The sequence below is a fragment of the Eublepharis macularius genome, chromosome 3 (genome assembly GCF_028583425.1).
Source record: "Eublepharis macularius isolate TG4126 chromosome 3, MPM_Emac_v1.0, whole genome shotgun sequence".
In the NCBI taxonomy this organism is placed as follows: domain Eukaryota; kingdom Metazoa; phylum Chordata; class Lepidosauria; order Squamata; family Eublepharidae; genus Eublepharis; species Eublepharis macularius.
In genome coordinates, this window is record NC_072792.1 from 188,668,756 (window position 1) to 188,691,986 (window position 23,231).

General features: G+C 56.4%; 1 protein-coding gene across 1 annotated transcript; it reads right to left on the minus strand.

Moving 5' to 3' along the window:
- Positions 1-10,600: 10,600 nt before the first annotated feature.
- HPX (hemopexin) lies at positions 10,601-21,453 on the minus strand. Its single transcript, XM_054973529.1, has 10 exons — positions 21,348-21,453; positions 20,825-20,898; positions 19,177-19,257; positions 18,745-18,887; positions 18,252-18,405; positions 16,513-16,725; positions 15,084-15,200; positions 14,697-14,827; positions 11,613-11,757; positions 10,601-10,982 (listed from the first exon to the last, which is right to left on the minus strand). The coding sequence occupies exons 1-10, from the start codon at positions 21,401-21,403 to the stop codon at positions 10,714-10,716; spliced, it is 1,383 nt and encodes a 460-aa protein (XP_054829504.1). The 5' UTR covers positions 21,404-21,453; the 3' UTR covers positions 10,601-10,713.
- Between the last annotated feature and the right edge of the window lie 1,778 nt (positions 21,454-23,231).

Here is a 23,231-nt window from a genome sequence, read left to right on the forward strand (position 1 = left end):
ACAGCTCTTGCTCCAAGGGGTGTAATGAATGGGAAGCCAACACAGACACTCAAGAGAATTCGTGTTTGTGTGGATGTATGGTGGACTCCTGGTGAAGGGTTTCCGTGAAACACGCTCCTAACTAGCCAGCCCCTGGGCAGGTCGTTGGGGTTGGTGCCCTGCTGTGTTCCTGCCACCTGTGAAGAGAAAACATCCAAGAGATTAATAACCTTAATATACTTACTGGAGATGGATGGAGCCTTCTATTCCTTGTCAATGCCCACCAATGCCAATCCTCCCTTCAGCCAGCTGGTATTACGAGAGGGAACAGGTGGCAATGCCCACCAATGCCAATCCTCCCTTCAGCCAGCTGGTATTAAGAGTGGAACAGGTGGCAACGCCCACCACCACCTTAACCCAGCTGGTATTAGTAGCGGAGAACATGGCAATGCCCGCCCCCTTCAGCCAGCTAGGATCAGGAGTGGAGCAGGTGGCTATGCCCACTCTCCGCCTTAACCCAGCTGGTATTCAGAGTGGAGGAGGTGGCAATCCCCATCTCCTGCCTTAACACAGCCGGTAATAGGAGCGGAGTAGGTGGCAATGCCCTCCCCCATTCAACCAGCTGGTATTAGGAGTGGAGAAGGTGGCAATTCTCACCCCCCCGCCTTCAACCAGCTGGTATTAGGAGCGGAGCAGGTGGCAATGGCCGCCCCCTTCAGCCAGCTAGGATCAGGAGTGGAGCAGGTGGTTATGCCCACTCTGCCTTAACCCAGCCAGTATTCAGAGTGGAGCAGGTGGCAATCCCCATCTCCTGCCTTAACACAGCCGGTAATAGGAGCAGAGCAGGTGGCAATGCCCACTCCCATCTTAACTCAGCTGGTATTAGGAGTGGAGCAGGTGGCAGTGCCCTCCCCCCTTCAACCAGCTGGTATTAGGAGCAGAGAAGGTAGCAATTCCCACCCCTGCCTTCACTCAGCTGGTATTAGGAGTGGAGCAGGTGGGAATACCCACTCCCCACCTTAACACAGCAGATATTAGGAGCCAATGCCCATCCCCCCCCTTCAGCCAGCTTCAACCCAATGCCCATCCCCCCCTTCAGCAAGCTGGTATTAGGAGTGGAACAGGTGGCAATGCCCATCACCACCTTAACTCAGTTGGTATTAGTAGTGGAGCAGGTGGCAGTGCCCGCCCCCTTCAGCCAGATGGTATTAGGAGTGGAGCAGGTGGCTATGCCTGTCCTCCACCTTAAACCAGCTGGTATTAGGCGCAGAGAAGGTGACAATGCCCACCCCCCATATTAACCCTGTTGATATTAGTAGCGGAGCAGGTGGCAATACCTGCCCCTGCCTTAACCCAGCTGATATTAGGAGCGGAGCAAGCGGCAATGCACACCCCCGCCTTAACTCAGCTGGTATTAGGAGAGCAGGTGGCAGTGCCCACTCCCCACCTTAACCCAGCTGGTATTAGGAGTGGGGAAGAGAAGGGGGGGCTTTCTCCGCAGTAAGCAAGCTAGCAACAAAAGAAAAATTGCGGAGAAGTAATCACAACAAATCACCCAGTGATAATATTCAAAAATATATTCTATACAATGAGACTCCTAGTGTATATCAAAACTTACATACAAAAACTTACAGTATATTAAACAACAAGGTGCGTGAACAGTAAACAACACTTCCCCATCCAGCTGGTATTAGGAGTGGAGCAGGTGGTAATTCCCACCACCCTCCTTATCACAACTGGCATTAGGAGCGGAGTAGGTGGCTATGCCCCCTCTCTGCTTTAACCCAGCTGGTATTCGGAGCACAGCAGGTGGCAATGCCCACCCCCCTTCACCCAGGTGGGATCAGGAGCAGAGTAGGTGGCAGTGCCTGGGCTCCTTGGGTCCAGAGGCCAGGTTTACTCATCTTGCAAAGCCATATCGCGTAGAACTGGGCTCCCCCTGCGGCAGATCAGGGCTTGGAGGAGGAAGGCTGGGGGGGAGAGCAGGCAAGCCACGCTGCCTCCCCTGCGCCCCCTCACCCCCTGCAGCAGATGGAGGCTTGGGGGGAAGGTTAGGAGGCGGAGTGCAGGCCAGCCAGGCGTGCCCGTCACTGGCCCCGGCCCAGTTGGGGCTGGGGAGAGTGGAGCCGACCTGTGGGTCCTTCAGAGGCCACAAAGACTTGCCCTGACTCAGCCTGCGCCAGAATAAACTAGTCAGTCGTCTCGAACACACCCAATTACGTAATAAGATTAGCACTTTGGCACTATTGCACTTCATAAAAAGTTTACATAGGTAGTAATTGAATTTTGATCCCTTAGTCCTCTAGAATACTTAGAGGACCCATTGGAGAACATGCCAAGAGTGATAGATAAGATCAAGGAGTTTGGAGACTTGGCAGGTTTCTTCATTAACAAAAAGAAGTCAAAGATACTATGCAAAAACATGACTAAGCAGAAACAACAATTGTTAATGGAAACAACGGATTGTGAAGTAACAAGTAAAGTGAAATATTTGGGAGTCGAATTAACTGCAAAGAACATAGATCTATTCAAAAACAATTATGAAAAACTATGGACTCAGATAGAGAGAGACTTGATTAAATGGAATAGACTGAATTTGTCATGGTTGGGCAGGATTGCAGCAGTTAAGATGAATGTGTTACCAAGAGTAATGTTTTTGCTACAGACAATACCAATCATCAGAGACTCTAAACAATTTGAAAAATGGCAGAGGAAAATATCAGATTTTGTTTGGGCAGGCAAGAAGCCTCGAGTGAAAGTGAAAGTTTTACAAGATGCAAAGGAAAGAGGCGGAATGCAACTGCCCAATCTGAGACTTTATCATGATGCAATCTGCCTAGTTTGGTTGAAAGAATGGATGACATTAAAGAACAAGAAACTACTAGCCCTAGAGGGATATAAAAAAATATTTGGATGGCACGCATATTTATGGCATGACAAAGTAAAGGTCAACTCGATGTTCCTGCATCACTTTGTTCGGAGAAGTTTATACATAATCTGGAAGAAGTACAGGATTTATTTACAAGAAGGAACTCCTTTGTGGGTGGTTCCGTATGAGGTGATAGACCCGAGAGCTGTTGATAATGAACAACAATGTTTAACGTACAAAGAAATAACTAAAACTGAAGCATCCAAACTCAGAATAAAGACACAAGAGGAACTATCACCTAACTACGACTGGTTCCAGTATAGACAGATCAGAGACTTATATAATTCGGACTCTGTAAAGGGAGGTATACGAATAGAGAATTCGGAACTAGAGCAGACCCTTCTTAAAGAAGATAAGAAAAGAATATCCAAGGTATACCAAGTACTGTTGAAGTGGTATACCGAGGATGAGATAGTTAAAATACAAATGGTGAAATGGGCTATAAACTTTAATAAAGAAATAACAATGGAGGCATGGGAATACTTGTGGAAAACTACAATGAAGATAACGACATGTACTAATATCAAAGAGAACATCTACAAAATGATCTATCGTTGGTACATGACACCAAAGAAGATTGCGCTAGGGAATTCGAATACTTCTAATAAATGCTGGAAATGTAAGAAGCATGAGGGCTCCCTCTATCATATGTGGTGGTCGTGTGAGGTAGCCAGGCAGTACTGGGGGGAAATAATAAGAGAAATGAGTGAAATTTTACAATTTCAAATTAATAAGAACCCAGAACTCCTGCTACTGAACTTGGGAATGGAGGGAATTCCAGCCCAACACAGGATGTTGATATTTTATATGACAGCAGCAGCTAGACTTTTGTATGCGCAAAAATGGAAAGTACAAGAAGTGCCAACTATTGAAGATTGGACTTACAAATTGCTGTATATGGCTGAAATGGACAAGATGACAAGAAAACTGAGAGATCTGGACTCAGGGCAGTTCAACACAGACTGGGAGAAGCTGAAACAATACCTGGAGAAGAAATGGGAGGTGGGAGGAAAACTGTGGCAGTTTGAGAACTACTGAAGTACTGAAGTAGAGGGGGGAGACTTTACCGGGGGGAGAAGAGATAAATGTGAATTAATAAGCAGTCAGATTAATAGATTGATATATATATAGATATATACAGGTTAATAAATAGAACATAGAGAAAATAATTAACTATAAGGATTAAATATAAGGATTGATTAACTAACAATATTTTCTTTCTTTTTGGTAAGTTTTGTACCAAACTGAATGTCTGAAGATATAGATGGGTCAAATTGATTGATTACGTGATGAGAGATATATAGAATTATTACAAAAAGATAGAATGAGTAATATATAGAGAATAAGTCAAATTGTTTGATATAAATGAATGTATGATCTATATGGTTTATGATATATAGAAATATTTGAAATTGAAAAATGGGATAAATTGTTTATCTAAGATGGAAACAAAGACTTACAGTTTGGACATACAATGTTAAAAATAGTCAAGGATGTACTGCTTAGAATAATGGAGAATATATATTTGTTTTAGATAGAGGAAGCTAATAAAAATAAGGGAAAGGGGACAAAGGGTGGGAAAGCTGTTGGAAGTCAACAAAAAGGGGGGGAAAGGGAGGGGGTTAGAGATGAAAAAATTGGGGAAAATTGAATGTAAATGTAAAAATAATGTTCTAACCCAATAAAAAATTTTTTTCAAAAAAAAAGAATTTTGATCCCTTAGTGAGTTACTCTCTTCTTTTGGCTTTAGGAAGCAACTTGCCGTCATAGAACGCACACTCAGCGCAAGACCTGGGGGCTTGGATAGTGCAGGTTCAATGGGAAGTGCTAGCCCCCCAACTTACGACTGGTCCCAAAGAGTCTATCCCAGCTTGGAGGCGAAGGATTAGAACAGCCAGCTTGTTGAGGGAAAGCGGGCCGAGAAGGACAAGGAGATGCGGAGCAGCAAAGCCTGAAGCTGATCCAAGCTGGAAAGCCCCTTTGTGAAGTGTCTGCTGCCCTTGAGCCCATTCCACAGAAGAGGAAGGTCGAGGTCAGCTGAAGCTCCTACTCTGTTTTGGGACCTATTTCTATAATAACATTCAATTTATATACTGACCTTCAGGACAACTTAACACCCACTCAGAGCAGTTTACACAGTATGTTATTATTATCCCCACAACAACAAACACCCTGTGAGGTGGGTGGGACTGAGAGAGCTCTGAGAGAGCTGTGACTGACCCAAGGGCACCCAGCTGGCTTCAAGCGAAGGAGTGGGGAATCAAACCTGGCTCTCCAGATTAGAGTCCTGCTGCTCTTAACCACTACACCAAACTGGCTCTCTTCTAGTGCTCTATAACGTCTCAAGTTTTGATTAATTCCCAGTTATCTGTGTTGGTTTTCCTGTATGCTAGGTAACAAATTAAATTAATATTAACTAGTTAATAAAATAAGTTAATTAATATTAACTAGTTAATAAAACTTGTCTGGCAAAGTGCTCTGTGACTGGGCTGAAACTGGGCTGCCAACCATTCGCACAAACACTAACACCCAAGCATCCCCCCCGCCCCAACCTGGTGATACGAAGCTTTTTTTCAGCAGGAACGCAGTGGAATGGAGTTCCGGCACTGCTTGAAATTGGTCACATGGCCGGTGGCCCCGCCCCCTGATCTCCAGACAGAGGGGAGTTTAGATTGCCCTCTGCGCCACGGCGTGGAAGGTGATCTAAACTCCCCTTTGTCTGGAGATCAGGGGGCGGGGCCACCAGCCATGTGACCATTTTCACTGAGGGCGATTTAAATTTGTAAAAACTCCTCCCCTTGTTCCAGCTGACCCAAAGTGATGTCATTGCGCGGTCCTGAGTTCTGCCACTGAGTTCCACCACCTCTTTACCCAGAAAAAACCCCCCTGCCAAACACCAAGCACACAGGCGGGGTGGGATTTAGGGGGGCCTTGAGTGGGGGGGCCCAAAACCTCAGGAAAGGGTTTCGTAACGGGGAGCTGCAACACACGGGAGGAACTGAGCCCCCTCGATTGCTGGCAAGAGGGTGAAGACCCTGGGCGGAGATCAGGGGAAAGGCCCAGGGCTCCACCCCAAGATCAGCACCTGGTGTGGCCTGCCCATGAGTCCACCGGAAGGGTGCTCAGGCCCAGGCCAGGACCTTCAGTCCTCCCTTCACTTCTTTGGCAAGGGGCAGAGCTTGTCCCTGCAGGGACACGTGCAGGCGCCTGCCACAGGCGGGGCAGAGATAAGGGCAGACATATCAGGGGGAGCGCCACAGCGGCAGGCAGGCAGGCAGGCAGGCATCTGAGTCCGGCCGGAGGCAGGAGGCTGCTACTCTTTGGACGGTCCGTGGCGTCAGGTAAGGCAGCCCCTCCATGCAGGCCTGCATCTGCCTTACAGGGGTAGAGAAAGTCTCGGCTGGGGGGGGGGGGTACTCCAAAGCGCTGCAGCTTGGCCTTGGGGAGGGGGGCACCGGTGGATCCAGTTCTGTTCTGCCCTTTCACAGATGGGGAGGGTAAGAAGAGAGCAACTGGATCTCTCTCTCTCTCTCTCTCACACACACACACACACACACTTTTGGCTCCAGAGGGAAACGCAGGTGCCTGGCTTCCTCCTGGATCTCAGTGCTCTTGTTTCCTGGAGACTCTGGGCCAGCATCTGCCCTCCAGAGCCACAGCTGGGCATGACTTCCCAGGGGGGGGCTTCTCTGGCAGTGGGGTCACCAAGAAGGTGCTCCTCCAGAGGCTAGGCAGAGGGCAGCGGGAGGTTGGGTCATCTTGGGGGGCTCCCTTTTCCCTCCCCATCCCTCGTGTCCCTTAGGGGTCTGGTCAGACCTTGCTTGGAGACCCGCAGGCGTTCCCCTGAGTGGTGCCGGCCTGCTGGACTTTGTGGGATTGTCCGGCTGTTTATGTCCTTGGGAGGTCTGCTGAAGGTGCCTTGCATACTTGGGTGGAAAGGCGGAACGCACGTGGTCATCGCCGTAGTCCCATTCCCTGTACTAAAGAACGCCGTTCTGGCTGTTGGCTTCAACGTTTGCCCTCTGCCCCGGAGAGACTCCTTGCTGGCCTGGTGCAGCTTCTGCGAGGGGCCCTGCCCGCTCTGCACCTCGTTCCCAGAGAGGTGACTTGAGGCAACGCTCCACCCGGGCAGCCCTTCTGTTCCTCTCTTGCCTTTGGTCCACTCCATTCCAAGGGACTCCCCCGGCGCCAGGCTGGATTCTGTGCCTGGCGCCAGCACCTGCTCCCTGCCAGAGCCTGTGCCCTTGAAGAACCGGAGAGTCACCTTCAAGACCCGGAAAGCTTCAGTAGCACCTGCCCTGAAGGGCAATGCCTCAGAGGGGCAGAGCTGTGCCCGAGCCCAGGGGTCTGTGGAAGCAGGCCTCAGCAGGGACCCCCGCCAAACCATCCCAGCTTGCTCAAGAGCCGGGGAGTCAAACTTGGCTGCCCCAAAGTTCCGTCCCATCAGGGCTGTTTTCACACGGCTTACTGGCCATGGAACATTGTGCCAAGCTCCCGGAACGACAGCGTCTTCCGGGCGCGATTTTGTGTGAGAACGGTTCTCGTGCGAAATCATGCCAGGAAGATGCTGCCGTTCCGGGAGCTCGATGCAACGTTCCGTGGCCAGTAAGCCGTGTGGAAACGGCCCATGTCTGGTCACGCAGGATTATGAAGCTCTCTTAACCCACCTACACCGCACACACACACCTGGAAAAACCCCTTCTCATGGCCCCTGGCCTCACTTCCAAGGTTCCTCTCGCCTTCTCTTTCCCCGCTCGTGATTCCAAGCACCTGCTATTGAGAGGCCTGCCCTGAAGTCTCTCTTCCCCGCCTTTCTCTCATGCTAAAGGAAGACCCAAGGCTTACAACAGGAACACCAAAGGCCCAGTCCTGAAAACACGCAGCATGGCCAGGAGGAGAGCCCGGCTGCTTTGTTTTCCGGCGCTGTAATTCTCATCCGACTGCACTGCTGGTTGGAAGCTGTTTTTCTACTTCGTACTGCTTATTTTTAGTTTATAATCCACTTTGAGCCTCAGCAAGAAAGGGGGGCTATAAATGAAGTCAAGAAAATGAAATGCTTTAAAGGCCACCCAAGCCAGTGCCTCCCTTCGCCTCCTTTGCGGGGGGGGGGAGTTTATTTTACTTCATTTATGCCCCACTTTCCTCCCTGGTGGGGAACCCAAACGGGCCTGAGTCCTCCTCCTCCTCCCTAATCTCACCACCACCACCACTCAGCGAAGCAGGTCAGGCTGAGACGGGGAGCGACCGGCTCAAGGTCACCGGTGAGCTTCCGTGGCTGAGCAGGATTTGGTCTCCAGGCGCTCGTCCGCCACTCGGGCCGCTTCACCTGGCTGGCTCCCAAGTCCCCCCTTCTGCCGCAGGGCTCCTGGAAACCGTGGCCTTGCCTGAGCAGCTGCGCATTGAGGCTTGGCCCCAGAACTCGTTCAGCAAGTGAATTCAAAGGAGTCCTTTTGCTGTGGCAAAACCAAAAAGGAGATGTATGCCAGGTCTTTGTTAATACATCCCAAGATTGTATTCGCCTTATTTTGCTGCTGCATCACACTGAGTGCTCATATTTCGTAAAAAGTCTTTCGTAAGACTAACCACCTTCACTGTAGCATAAGCTTTTGAGAACCACAGCTCTCTTCGTCAGATGCAACCAGATGCTCATATTAATAATAATAATAACAAATTTTGATTTATATACCGCCCTTCAGGACAATTTAACACCCACTCAGAGCGGTTTACAAAGTATGCTATCATTATCCCCACAACAACTACACCAGACTGGCTTCCTATCCATCCATACCCCAAGATCTTGTTCCAGAATTGATTTTCCTCCTGGCCAGATTGGCAAGGGATCCTGGGGGTTCTTTGCTGTCCTCTGGGCGTTGAGCAGGGGCCACTGAGGGAGTGGGGGGAGAAGCTGTGAACGGCCTGTGTTGTCCCTCGATGGCCCTTGGAGTCCCTTCCAGCTCTAGGATTTGAGGATTCACCACATCCCTGCTGAGCTACCTCTTTCCCCTAAACTCTGCCTTCCCCAGACATCACTCCCAAATCTCTGGGAATTCCCCATGCTGCCCAAGGGAGGGTGTGCGTGTTTGTGTGCAGGCGTGCGTGTGCAGGGGACAGAGGGGGCGGGGGTGGATTCCCTCCTCTCCCCTCCTGGGGCCCTCCTGCGGGGCTCCCCCACAGGCACCGCTGCCTTCAGCTGCTTGTCCTCTTCTCTCTCTGCAGGCGCTGGCATGGCAGCACTCTTCTCCCAGTGCCTGGAGCCGGTCGGCTTCTTGCAGTCGGTGCACTCCCTGGGCCTGGGCTTGGTGGCCCAGCTGCAAGGCACCGCCACCCCTGAAGAGCGGGCCTTTGTCTGCCGGGAACTGGAGCTGCTGGAGCAGGAGCTGGCGGGGGGGCCGGGCCTTCTGGAGGACGGCGGCCTGGGTGCCTGCGAGGACTGTGTGGCCGGTGTGTTTGGGCAACTGTGCCTGGCCGTGCGGGCAGGGCCCCCCCACGCCCCCCGCGAGACAGAGCTCTTCCTGCAGTCGTGCACCCGCGACAAGCTGGAACGCCGGCTGCTCAGCCTGTGGCGCCGCGTGCAGGGCAACTCGGTGGTGGCCCTGCAGCACCCACTGTTGGAGCAGGCCGTGCAGCGCCACCGCCCACGCCGCCCCCAGGTGGCCCGGCTGTGCCACAAGCTAAATGCCGTGGTGGGCGCGGGCCTCTTGTGCCTGCTGAGCGAGGCGGGGCTGACGAAGCGCCACCCGGCCCTGCTGCTGGGGGTGTGGGACGCGCGGGTGGGTGCCCTGCATCAGCGCATGAAAGAAGCCCTGGCGCACTGCGCCCAATACTTCCGAGAGCAAGCCCAGGAAGACCTGGACCAGGCTGTCTGTGGACCGGAGCCCCCCGGCCCTGCTGATCTGGTGGCCAGTGTGCTGAGGAAGCTGGAGGAAAATTACGACTGGCTACGCTGGGCCGTGATGTCCTGGCAGGGGGAGGGGCAGGGGGGGACCCAGGAGGTGCTGGCCCAGGGCAACTTTGTGGCCAGCCGGGCCCCTTCAGGCCTCCATGTCGTGGCCTGCTATGGAGAGAACCCTTCAGCCCTGGACAGGCCCCGCACCAACCGACTGATTGGGGAACTGGAGTGGAAGCTGCCCAACCCGCCCCCCGAGGTCTATGCCAGCCTGGAGGCCGAGCCTGCCCGTGCCTCTGGCTATCTCGCCCGCCGGATGCTGCAGAAGCTGGCAGAAGGGCTGGGGCCCAACGTCACCCTCCTGGTGGTCCCTGGAAAGCTGGTCATGAAGACCAGCTTCCCCCCAGCTGCTAGCCTGCAGCACGAGTACCGCCATCGCCTGGCCTCCGGCACCGTCTGCCTCTTTGGCTGAGCGCCTGTGGAGCCAAGGAGTGCCCGGCAGAAACAGCTGGCGTTTGTAGGGCATGGAGCCAGGCAGCCCTCCCAATAAAAGAGCCTTTTGCTGAACAGTGTGTCTGTGTGCTGTGCCCTCCCCACCGCGCGTGCCCCCCCCCCGCCCCTTTGCTGACATTGGTGGTCTTTGACCCAAGACCGTCTAGCTGAAAGAATAAACTCCGTTTCCCTAAATGACCAGCCAGTGCTGGGGTCCAGCCCCCAGCCCCCCCCACCCGCCCCCGCTCTTCTGGCTCCCTCCTCCTCTCAGAGCTTTCAGCCCTGGGAGGAACAAAAATCCAGCTCTCCGTGGCTCTCACTGCTTGCGGGCCACAGGCCCAGGTTTATTGGCTTCTCTGTGTGGATACAGAACTAAAAGCCAGCCTTGGGGTGGAGTCCGTGCATGTATATGTGGGTAGGCTCCCCTTCAACCCTGGTGTGGCGGACGCTGGGGACCACCCTCGCCACCCGTGGCAGGACATTGGAAGAAGGTGGTAGCCGTGTCCTGGGCAGCTGCAGGAACTGCGGCAGTCACGAGCTCGTTCACGCTGGCGTAATGGTAGAAGCTGGATCCCTGGAAAAGGTACACCCCCTTGGCGGTACAGAAGGCGCCGTCCACACGGGAGTGGGGGGGTGTCAGCGTGCGGTCCGGGCCTCTAGAGCGCTGCAGCAGGTCCACGTGCTGCATGAGGCTTCCTGTTGGAGAGATCGTATCAGGGCCACCACGGAACTGGAGCGCCTTGTCAGCCCGGTGGTTGAGCCCCAGCCTCTGCAAGCTCTACCAGGGAGGGTCCCATGACGACAGGGCCGAGGGGGAGCTGGGTCTGGTGTGACCAGGCGCCACCGTCGGTTGTGGAACGTCTCTCCCTAGGAGGGCTGCCGCAGCTTTGGCCTTGCATTTTTCCTGTCCACTTCCCCATGTCCGGGAAACGCACCCGCCCTGCCAGCCGAGGCTTGTCCTTTGAGCATGCACAGAGAAGCGATTGGACGCAGGCACGGGAGCTGGGCCTTCAAGAGGCTACTGGCAACGGTAGCTGGTTCAGGGGCGGCTGCTGGGGGGGGGCTGGCAAAGTGGAGGGGAGGGTGCTGGCCTTCCCACGTTGCTTGTGGGCTTCCTGGAGGCATCTGGTGGGCCGCTGTGGAAAGTGGTTGCCTGTGGCCTGAGCCAGCACCCCTCCCTCTGCACTGCATAACCCCCTGCGCATTTGGAGCGGGAGGGAAGGGCTCTCGTTGGAGGGGGTTATCCAGGCAGGCCAGACCCCCCCCCCCCACTCTCATGTTCGGAATGAAGTGCTCTTAACCCTCCCGCCTTCTTTCGTTTGGTACCTTGGATGAGGTACAGATCGTGGGAGTGAGGGCAAGTGAAGGCAGCATCGACACTTGCCACCCCCAGCTCCGCTTGCAGGGGCCGGGGGTAGCCCTCCACGAGGCTGTAGCCCTGGCCGGATCGGTAGATGGTCACTTGGGAACCCTGCAAGACAAGGCAAATGGGGTGGCAGCAGAGGGGCTCCCCAGAGTGGGAAATGCGCCGCTGCCGGCCCCCCCGCCATCTCCAGACTGCCTGCCGCATCTTCTGCAAGTCCTTGTGGTGCTCAGAGAAGCAGCCTGCGGGGCTTTAGTCGTTGCTCACAGCAAAGGGGCTCCAATGGGGGCCTCGTTTGAATCAACAAGAAGCTTTTTGTGACGGGGTGGCAAGAACTGCACGCGGAACTGCCCACAGGGAGGCACCTCGAATTATGGGCCTGGCTGTGGTCTTTTCATTCCCTTTCCTATGAATCCTGTGCGTGGAAGTGGCCCTGTTCCCTACGGCAGAACGCTGAGTCGTCGATATTCTCATGCGCTGGCACAGCGCCCGTCTCTCCTTCCTGGCTTCTCACCGCCAATGTTGGCACCTTGTCGAGGTGTTTTTGCTTCATACGTGAATCTCACTTGTCACGCAGCTGCCTATCCAGCCACGGGGTGGGGTGGGGTGGGGTGGGGGGCTCTCTTTGGAGCCCTTGGCAGTTTGGTTTTCAGTACTGTGAATCGAATCATTTGGAGCCACCTGGGGAATGCGGCTGCTCCTCTGCTTGGCCCCTTTGTGAACCAGTCAAGAAGCGCCCCTGGGGCAGCGCGCCTGCCTGCCTGCCTCTCCATCTATTTAAACAATTTATTAACCACCTTTCTACTTTGCAGGAACTCAAGGCAGCTTATGATATTTCTTAAAAAATCATAAAACAAAAAGTTTAAAAACACAGTTTAGGACTGCTAACAAACATAGAAACAATTAAAAGCAATCCTAAACAAAAACATCTTCCGCTGCCTCCTGGAGATCGACAGAAGGGGTAGGCCCATCTCCCCGGGGATTCTATTCCATACTCGAGGACGGCCACCCAAAAGGCCCTCCCGCGCGTTCCTCCCAGGTGAGCTTCCTTAGCTGATGGGGCAGTCAGGAGGCGTCCCCCTGATCTTAACGCCCAGACGGGAACGTATGGGAGAAGACGGTCCCTTAGATAACCTGTTCCTGAGCCACGTAGGGCTTTAAAGGCCAAAGCCGACACCTTGAATTGCACTCAGGAACGGATTGGTAGCCGCTGTAGTTGCTGTGGTATTGGGTGTCACGTGCTCCCTGTAACGGGCCCCCACCAGCAGTGTAGCCACAGCATTCTGCACTAGCTACACCCTTCGACTACACTTCAAGGGGAGCCCCAAGCAGAGTGCATTGCAGTAGTCCAGCCTAGATGTAACTAAAGCCTGGGTCACTGGAGCTAGGTCTGACTGAGCCGGGAATGAGCACAGCCAAAGCAAGGCAAAAGCACCCCGAAACACCACAGCCAGCTGATGTGCTGAGCAGCGCTCCTAAGCTGTGAACCCGGCTTTTCACAGGAAATATAACCCCATCCGAGGCAGGAGAGATCTCAAGATCCTGGCCTGCCTTTCCACTAATCCTGAGGACTTCCGTCATGGCAGGATTCAGCTCTAGCTTGTTCGCCTCATCCAGCCCATTACTGACTCCAAGCACCAGTTCAAAACATTAGCAGCATCCCTGAAATTAGGTGGGAAAGAAAAATAGAGAGCCGGTCTGGTGTGGTGGTTAAGAGTGCGGGACTCTAACCTGGAGAGCCGGGTTTGATTCCCCACTTCTCCCCTTGAAGCCAGCTGGGTGACCTTGGGTCAGTCACTTAAGAGTGGCAGGACTCTAACCTGGAGAGCCGGGTTTGATTCCCCACTCCTCCCCTTGAAGCCAGCTGGGTGACCTTGGGCCAGTCACTTAAGAGTGGCAGGACTCTAACCTGGAGAGCCGGGTTTGATTCCCCACTTCTCCCCTTGAAGCCAGCTGGGCGACCTTGGGTCAGCCACGGCTCTCTCAGCCCCACCCACCTCACCGGTTGTTGTGGGAATAATAATAGCATACTTTGTAAACCGCTCTGAGTGGGTGTTAAATCGTCCTGAAGGGCGGTATATAAATCAAATCTTATTGTTATTAAATAGACCTGGGTATCACCTGCATGTTGGTGACACTGACGCCCCAAGAATGTTAACTAGCATGGGGGATAAGATCAAACTCTGCAGAACCCCCCAATGGCCAAGGGGCAGAGCTGGAATCCCACCCACCCCCCGCATCCGCTGCTGAGACAGACCTCCCAGGCAGGACTCGAACCACCCCTGCATGGAAACCCCCCCCCCCCGGCCCCAGAGTGGAGCGCTGGCTCAGCAGGATGCTGTAGTGGAGAGCATCCAAGGCCACTGGGAGATCCGGCAGGGCCACCCCGCCCTCGTTCCTGGGGGAGGCCATCAGCCAAGGTGGCCACGGCAGCCTCTGCCCCAGACCCTGGCCTGAAGCCGGCTGGACGTGGGGCCAGAAGTCCAGGCCCTCCCAAGGGCCCCTGGAGCTGAGAAGCCACCCCACGCTCTGCCTCCGTGCCCGAGAATGGGAGGCGGGAGACTGGCCAGAACTTCCTGAGATCAGGGGGGCCAATTCAAAAGAGGTTCTCCTCTCAGTCACGGCTCCGCCCTCGTCCTACCCCTTGCAAGGACCCTCCGTGGCCCCCTGGGAACTCATCTCCGAGGCCTGTAGCTGCCGAACGGCCTTGACTTTGCCAAACACTTCCCCACACTAAGTGGCCAATGCCAAGCCCTCCTGGCCACCCTGCCTTCCACGGGGGGTGGGGGGGTGGGGGGGGAGCAAGTGTTTCAAACTATGGAGGAAAAAACGACAAAAAAATGCGAAGAAGCCCCCAAGTCCTAGCAATCCCTCTGCCGGGAGAGAAGGCCTTTGTCACGGGACGGTTTGCGCCATGAAACATTGGGGTGAGCCCCCTCCCCTCTCAAGAGCGCCAGCTCCTGCTCACCTCGGATGCCAGCCAGCCTGCGCGGCCCACCTCCTGCCCCCCCCCAGAACCCCCACATACGCTTCCCCCGAACAGGCACCTGGACCAAGTAGAGCTTGTCCTCCCAGCTGAACGCAGCATCCACCTCGCCCTGCATCTCCTTCCAGGTGTGGCTCAGAGCCCAAGGATGCCAGCCGTCCCTGTGGGAGTCCAGGCGGAAATACAGCCCCCCTGTAAGGAGGAAAAGAAATGGGGGCCTCCAGCCACAAGGGACGGCTGGGCTGCACGCACACGCATAGGAGTGATGGTGAGTGCAGCAGGCGACCCCCCACCCCCAACACACCAGACTAGAGATTTGGGAGGGAGAAAATGGCTCAACCCCACCCCCTGCCAGGGCAGGCATCACTTCCCTTCCCCCCCCCACACACACAGTCACTTGCTGCCACTGTCAGGCTGGTGTCTTGCCCCATGTGCCTGCGCTGCTTACCCCGGAAGGCGTAGATTCGGCCAGAGTCATCCGAGGAGAAGGCCTGGAAGGGCTGTCCACTGCAGCGGTCATACCTAGCCCTGACAGTGGCATTCGGACGCACTTCATGGCCGTGGCCTGTCAGGGTGGAAAGAGGCGCTGGAGACAGAGACCTTTCTGGAGACGTCCCAGACTCCAGGGAGCAGAGCCCGCCCCAGAGAGGGTCCTGGAGAAAGAGCTCCCTCCACAGGCGCCCGGAAGGGGCCCTTGCGATCGGCCGGTGGCTCCAGCAACCCACCGTCTTTCCCCTTGTGCAATGCCTTATCTATCTGGGCACCGAGAACCTTCCTGTTCTCTAGGCGGCTTACAGTATTATGAAACAGTTAAAAATGGACAGCAGCAGCCATTGAAAACTTACCACACTGGTGACAAAATTTAACTTCAAAAGGCTGTTTATCTATTTATTTAGAAAAAAATGCATGCTGCCTAGAGGCGGCTCACAAAGGAAGACCTGATAAAATTGTAACAGCATAAACATATGAAAATCAAGAAGCCATAACAATCCAGACATAAAAAGGGAATAAAACGGCTCTCCGTGGATACAGGAAGGAGGCACCTTCCCCAGGGTAAGGGGGTCAGCCAGAGCAGGGGCAGCCCTCGGGTGGCTCCTCCTGGTCAGATTTCTCCAGCGGGGCTGCAAGGAGTGATGCTTCCTCAGCCACCCACAGAACGCCAGCTGATGTGCACGGGCAAACGTGGCCCACCCCGGACCCAAGCCACTTGGAGCCCTGGCGGCAGCAGCAGCGCTTTGCATGGAGCCTGGAAGCACTTCAGCATCCAGCGGCCAGCTCCACTTTAGGAAACTTCAGGAAATTCGGGGGGGGGGGGTGCCTTGCAAGGTGCAGTTTCTGGAGAGGTGGCAGCTCAACAGGGAGATGGCGCCAGAGAGTCCGCCCTCCAAAGCTGCTGCAGCTGGTCTCCGTGGCCTTGGAGTCAGGGGTCATTCTAAGAGATCCCCTGGCCTGTCACGGAGGATGGCCGTGGCATGTCATTGGCACAAGATGGGAGCAGGAGAGCAGGGCTGGATCCCGAGGCTGAGAACCCAGCCGCCCCACCAGTGCATGCGTGCAGCTGCCGCTTGGGGTGGAGGAGGGCTTGCAGGCACACCTGCAGCTACGGATGACACAAGGCCAGATGCCGAGGAGAAGCACCCAAGGGCAGCGATGCGTTGGAGCGCATTAAGACATGCGCACCTGAAGCGGCCGCCTTCTGGGCCAGGCTCTTTTGGCCTCTCAAGGTCTCCTCTGGCTGACAGCAGTTCTCCAGGGTCTTAGACAGAGGTCTGCCATATTGCTTTCGAACAAAGAGGCCAGGGGCTGAACCCGGGACCTTCTGCATGCCGAGCGGACGCCCACTCCCTGGCCAAGCACCACACGCAGCCATGACTCACCTCTCCCCGGGCAACGCATGAAATAGTCCCGGGCATCCAGTGGGTAGCGGGGAGGCACACTGCCTGTGACAGGGTCAAAGCGTACAAACCGGATGCCCTGGAAGCAGTAGTAGCGCTCCAGCCAGCGCACGGCGGAGGAACAGTTGGCAACCGCAGGCCACTCCCGTTCCTTCAGCACCCCCGTTTTCAGGTCGTAGGAGAGAACCTGGGAGCCTGCGGAAGGGGAGGGGACAAACCCGGGCATGAGTCGTCTCCCTCTCCCCTTCCTCTTCCCCTTCCTCCTCTCCAGGGTTTTCAGATGGGTGAGGGAGTCTGGACTTCTCAAGCACCCAAGGAAGTGCTCCGTTTGGCCCGGCAAGGAGGAGTGTGGACTGAGTTCTACCGGTGCAGGTAGAAATACGAGGCAGGTGGTCAGGCAGCGAACCCAAATCCCAGAGCAGCAGGGTCCCGTGTTCAAGGGGCGCGCTGGGCCTGACAGCCCCTGCAGTGGGGATCTCTTCCAGGCTCCGTCTGCACTACAGGCTGAATAAGCAGTGGCCCGGGGGGGGGGGCGGGGGGGACACAACTCCCCAGGGAATGCTGAGCGCACCCAGGACACGACAAATCCCAGGATCCTGGGGGGAAGCTGCGAGTGCTGCCTTGGGGCAGAAGCCACCCCGGAGCCAGAGGAGCCACGCGGTTGCCACGGTGCCGGCAGTGCCAAAGGAGCCGCTCACCACTGCTGTGACTAGGCCTCCCCCCCCCCCCCGCAACCGCCCTCGGGCCACTTAAAGGGCCAGTGCATGAGAAATTCAGCCCTGGAAGGAGCAGCTGAGGAAGCTGAGAAATGTGCCTGCCTTGAACGTTTTCTGCTGTGCTCTGGGACAAGCCAGGGGGTGGACAAGGACCCTCAGAGGAGTCTGGCCAGATCAAACCAAAAGGCCCCCCAGCCCAGCGTGCTGTCCCCCTGGCTGGCCAACCCCGGGAAGGCTGCAAGCAGGGCAAAGAGGCAGTCAGTGGCATGCTGCCTCTGAGCACGGGGGCTCCATTCCTCTCGCATGGCTGTCCTCACAGACGGCAGCCAAGGCAACAGCTGAGGGGCCACAACAGCTAAGGGGCAGCAGTGGCAGCTGCGCAGGCACCATGCTTGGGGGGACACCAGCTGCCCATGGCGCCCCCCCCCCCCACCTCCATTGGGGAAGAGAAGAAAAAGAGCAGGTTCCCACTGCTTGTGCCTGCCCCACCCGGGGCTCAGGCTGGCAGCTTCTAGGGACAGCACCCACCCACCTGGCACAGGGAGGGGCAGCGGTAGAGGGGGGCAATGGTGCTGGGGCCCACCTTGGACTTTTGCCCAGGGCCCCAGAGTCACCATGAATGCCTCTGCAGTGGCCTGACAGGGAGGAAGCCCCAGGCAGCACATGGTGGGTCCACTGGCGTAGAGTGAGCAGGTGCCGAGGCAGGCGGGCCAGATAGGTGGCAGCTGACCTACAGGGCCCGAGGGGACCTTACTGGCTCCTCCGTTTGCCTGACCCCGTTGGACTTACAGATGTAGGACCCCTGCTGGCCATCTGTAGGGGGAATGCTGTGGCACCACGGAGGCCAGTCCCTGGGTTTGCCGGCTGCCCTGGCACTGCCTGGCTGGGTCCCACTGCCAGAACCCTGTGCTTGAGCTCCGCCCTCCCCCACCCCCCCCGCCCCCTTGCCTTACAGGGCAAAGAAGAGCCCCTGTGGGCCTCCCCTCCTCCTGTGCTCCTCCTTACCCTTGAAGAAGAGGATTGTCTCCGCTGCACATTCCTTGGGGTGGCACTCCACGGCTGCGTCCAGGTCCCCAGGCACGCCTTTGAACTCCTTCTCGATGAGCTTGGGATAGCCGCCCCTCAGCTTGCCCTGGGCATAGGCCCAGACCCTCTTGCCCTGCAAGGCAGCCAGGCCAGCGGTCAGCATGGATCGCCCCCCCCCCCCCACGCACACACTCACTCACGCACCACGCAGCTCAGCACGGGAGAACCAATCCCGTTCGCTTCCCCGCCTGGAGCTGTAGCCCCCTCCCTGCAAAGGCTGGCCGGTGTGGTCATCAGGCGGCTGAGCCCAAGGCCCGTCTGGAGCCCAGCAAGGCGGGGCGGCGGCTGTGGGGGCAGCCCAGCGTCAACCCCTCCCCTCCTCCCAGGGGACTGAGGCTTCTCCTGTCCCGAGGAAGATCACGGGGAAAGACCCTGCGGCCGTGAAGAGCAGGAGGCAAAGAGGACCACGGACCCGGAAGAGGAAGACGTTGTCATGGACGTCAGGGTGGTCCAGGCGGTGGATCCGCAGCGCAGCGTCGACGGGGCCGTGGATCTCAGGCCAGGAGGCGTTGATGGGCTCGGCTGGGCCGGTGAACCCTTTCCAGACGACGTCCCCTTGGGAGAGGGGGGGCCAGTGAGGAGGGAGGCGGCCAGTGCCAAGGCGTGTGCCCAGGAGCGCCTGCCCTCTAGTCTCGACTCCGACACACAGGCTCTGAAGGGCCCTCCGAGTCAAGCCCCACGGGGCTCAAGGGGACTTCCTCGCAGGAAAAAACACTTCGGATTGCAGCCTCGGCACAAGCTTTCCACACCTCTCAGCCACCCCAGGGAAGGGAGGGCTGTGCTAGGAAGGGGGGGGGGGTCAGAGTAAGAGTGCCTCCCCCCCCCCCCACTGTCCTCCTGTTACCTTTGAAGAACAGCATGGTGCCCGTCTCGTCCAGTGTGACTGCATCGAAACCCCCTTCGTCTGCGCAGCGCTGTGCTACCTCTGGAAAAGTGGCCGGTCAGAATTGCGCCACGTCCCCCCCCCCCTGCTGCACTTATAGCGCCCCCCACCCCCGCCCCAAACTCCCTCCCTCCTTTCTCCAATGTGCCTGCTTGGCACAGGAGATAGGGGGAGGGCTTATCTTCTACACTAGTGCAAAGAGAACGCACATCCACAGTGCCTCCAGAGGGTCCACTTTTTTCTTTCCCAGTGGAGCCAAGCAAAGTTTGAAGGGCCCGAGCAGAGGAGGTCAGAAGCAGGGATGGGTGCCGCATGGGGACCCCCGATGGCTGTGCCTGGGCACCAGCCAAGCCCCCCTTCTTCTCTCCAGTTTGGTGTTGTGGTTAAGAGCAGTGGGCCTCTGGTCTGAAGAGCCGGGTTTGATTCCCCACTCCTCCACTTGCAGCCAGCTGGGTGACCTTGGCTCAGTCACAGCTCCCTCAGAGCTCCCACCCACCTCACAGGGTGATTGTCGTGGGGATAATAACAACATACTTTGTAAACCATCCTGAGTGGGCGTGAAGTTGTCCTGAAGGGTGGTATATAAATGTAATGCTGTTGTTATTGTTATTGTTGTTACTATCCATTGGACGTGTTGTTCCAAAAAAACAGAGTGAGAGCAATTTGCAAACCTTCTTCCAGGAAGGGCTGGGCTGGGCTGGGGGAATGGGGTCTGCAAACCTGTGAGGAGGGCAAAAGCGACCCCCCCAAAGGAGCCCACAAACAGGAGAGCTTTCCACATTGGTGGGGGTGCTGGTCTTTCACAATACACCATGGCAAGAAGCCCCCCCCCTTCCCAAGAATCAGAGGGATTCGAGCCAAGTTACAAGTGATGCCTGACACAAGTTGGACTCTTGTCAGCTTGCCTCAAGTTTTGATGGGAAATGTGGGCATCCTGGTCTTGCAGCTGTAATGGAGAGCCAAGCTGTAAAACCAGGATGCCTACAAACCCACCAAAACCTGAGGGAAGCTGACAAGTGTCCAACCTGTGTCAGGCGTCACTTGTAGCTTGGCTCTGAGTTGTGGCGCATGGTGGTGCATGCTGTCTCTCTTCCATATGGTCACCAACGTAACGTTAGAGAATATGACTGCTGCCTCAGGGGAAGCCAGACCATTGTCACTGCTAGCCTAGCCATGTCTACTCCAAGGGGATGGGGGAGTAGCAGTTAGAGCATGGGGGCTACACCTGCCGAGGCCCGGGGGGGGGGGGGAAGATCCCAGCAGGGATATGATGAAGGAGTAGCGAAGGAGAGGACAAGCAGGGGGGGTCAGTTGTAGGAAGGGCAGGACAAAGATCTAGCTGTGAAATAAAGAGGGCGCAGCTTGTCCAGGACAGGCTGCAGTGGGGCGGGGGGGGGGGGTCCCTAGTGAGACAGTATGGGGCAGTGGTTAGAGGGCTGGGAGACCAGAGCAGAAAGCCATCCTCTGCTGGGTAATCTCACACTGATTGCTCGCATTCAGACATACTGGACAGGGTGGTTGTGAGGATAAATGGGAGAAGGAGCTCCAGAAACACGTATCTGACATCCAAGGGGGGGAAATGGGATACAAATGAGAGGGGGGGGCTTACCTGCTTCATCGAGTGTCCCTGCTGAGCCCAGGTGGTGCCAACTGCCTGTGGCGTTGAGGTTTCTGCCATGGCTCCTGACGGAGGAAGCTCTCCGGTTACAGCTGTGCCCATCTGGCTTCTACCACTTCAGACCCCTCCCCCCCCCGCACCTCGTCTGTGGCCGCTGCTTCCCCTGGGCAAGGCGGGGGTCGAAGGCCTCCCTGACCAGAGGCAGAGCCCCTCCCACCCACACGGGCCAACGGCAGGCAGAGGCTCCAGGGGGGCAAGGGAAGCGAGTCACTGGACTGCGCTGTCCCAAGGGGTCTCTGCTGCTCCCTCCCCACCCTGCCCTCCCTGCCTCCTCCTCCTTGGCTGCCTTCCTGCCCTCTGGAGGCTGGCCAGAGTCTTTTCTGCAGCTGGGCACACAGAGCCAGGTGCGCCCCGGGTTTCAAGCACTGGAGCTCAGTCTCACTCGTGCCGCAGTGCCCAGCCCAGCCCAGCCCAGCCCCCCCCCCCCGCTCACAGCCCCTGCCAGGGAACTCACTGTGGGTAGGAGAGCCCCAGGGCCAAGGACCAGGCCAAGCACAGAGCGCCAAGCATGATGCCAGCTGAGCAGGCAGGTCTCCGCAAGGGCTGCTGTTTTTATAGGGAGAGCGAGAGGCCTTGCGCAACCCCCTCTTTCACAATCCACCTGGGGGGCAGCCCGTTGTGTGCTAACGGCCTTTCGCTGCTCTCTCTGGAGGTGGGGCTGGCAGGTGGGGGGAGGGCACCAGACCAGAGGGGTTGGGGGGGGGGGTCTGGTCTCCTCATGCCATTTCAGCTTTGTTGGCGGCGCAAAGAAATCTGGCTGTGATTTCCCTGCTAGAGCGGCACTGGCTGGGACCAACGGGACTCCCGGCTCTTCCAGGCACACTCCGAGAAGCCCTTGATCTTGGAAGGCAAATATTTGGACTTGGCCTGAAAGAGGAGATCCCAGAGAGCAGCGACACATGAAGCTGGAAGGGAAGGAAGACCAAGTGGGCTGGGATAACTCGGGAGTAAGAGATTCACAACCATAGGATTGATGCTGGCTGCTTTGGAGCCCTTGCCTGTCTGCCTGCCTGCCTACCTTCGCCCCCTCCCCAGGCGAGAGTCTTTTCTAGGGTTGTGCATCCCAAAAAGATTCGGGTTTACCCGAAGCGGGGGGGGGATTCGGAAACACCATAATTCCAAAGCAGCAAGCCGCTTCAGAATTATGGTATTTTACTCACTTTGGTATGCTCCATAAATATTTAGAGCATACTGAAGTGAGGGGGGGCAACCCCTCCACCCCCACCCACTTACCTGGCCATAGGGAGAGCGGGAGGGTCATCAGCTGGGCAGCGGTGGCAGCACAAGGCTGCGACAGCCTGGAGCCAGCTGGCTCCTCTGCCACCGCACCACCTCCTGAGCCTGCAGGGCAGTGGGGAAGACCAGAGCTGCCTCCTCTGGCCCTTCCTGCCCTTCAAATGGCCGCACTGCCGCAGCGGCCATTTGAGGGGCAGGAAGGGCCAGAGGAGGCAGAGAAAGCCCTTCCTGCCCCTCAAATGGCTGCCGCAGCACCGTGGCCATTTGAGGGGCAAGAAGGGCTTTCTCCACCTCCATCGCCGCTCCGCGGCCCCTCAGGGCCGTGGGGAGGGCCGGAGCCACCGCTGTCACTGACAGCAAGGTAAGTGCGGGTGGGGGCGCTCCCGGGCTGGTGGTGGGTTGATGTTTAAAGGGCCCCGCCGCTGCTTGCAAGCAGCGGTGGGGCCCTTTAAACTCAGCCCCGAAACTTTCTGAAGCATTACAAATGCTTCGGAAAGCTTTGATTCGGGATTTCCGAATCATGCTGGCCCCGATTCAGATTTTCCGAATCTTTACGGATCGGGTCCAATTCGGGTATTATACCCGAATCAGAATCCCAAAGCGCACATCCTTAGTCTTTCCCTCTTCAGGGCACCCTTTGCTTGGTGCTCATCAAGAGCCTTGCATGACAAGGGGGGCAGTGTGGAGTTAGAGTGTCAGACTAGGATCTGGGAGAGCCTGATTCGAATCCCCCTTCTGTCACTGAAGCTGGCTGGGTGACCTTGGGCCAGTCACACTCTCAGCCTATCCTACTCCACAGGGCTGTTGTGAGGATAAATGGAGGAAAGGAGAACGATGTAAGCCGCTTTGTGTCCCCATTGGGGAGAAAAGCAGGGTGTCCGTGAAATAAAAACAAAATAAAAACATATCTTAAGCAGTCTGTATTGCACTTGATCTATTGTAACCCTTTCTACATGCAAGGTCCCCCTCCCCCAAGCCTGAATGCAAATGCTGTTGCAGCTGCAGGGGAAGGGAAGGGGGCAGGCTGGATGCCCTCCCTTGCACCCACAGGCCAGAGCTACATTTCTGGGCAGGACCCGAGGAGAAGCTGGAGGGTTGCCAA

Excerpts from the sequence above, each read along its gene's own strand:
- HPX (XM_054973529.1), bottom strand. The coding sequence starts at position 21,403 with ATGCTTGGCGCTCTGTGCTTGGCCTGGTCCTTGGCCCTGGGGCTCTCC. Across the intron at positions 18,406-18,744 it reads ACAACGTCTTCCTCTTCCGG|GGCAAGAGGGTCTGGGCCTA; the intron begins GTCCGTGGTCCT and ends GCTGCCTTGCAG. Across the intron at positions 11,758-14,696 it reads ACAAGCTCTACTTGGTCCAG|GGTTCCCAAGTGACCATCTA; the intron begins GTGCCTGTTCGG and ends CTTGTCTTGCAG.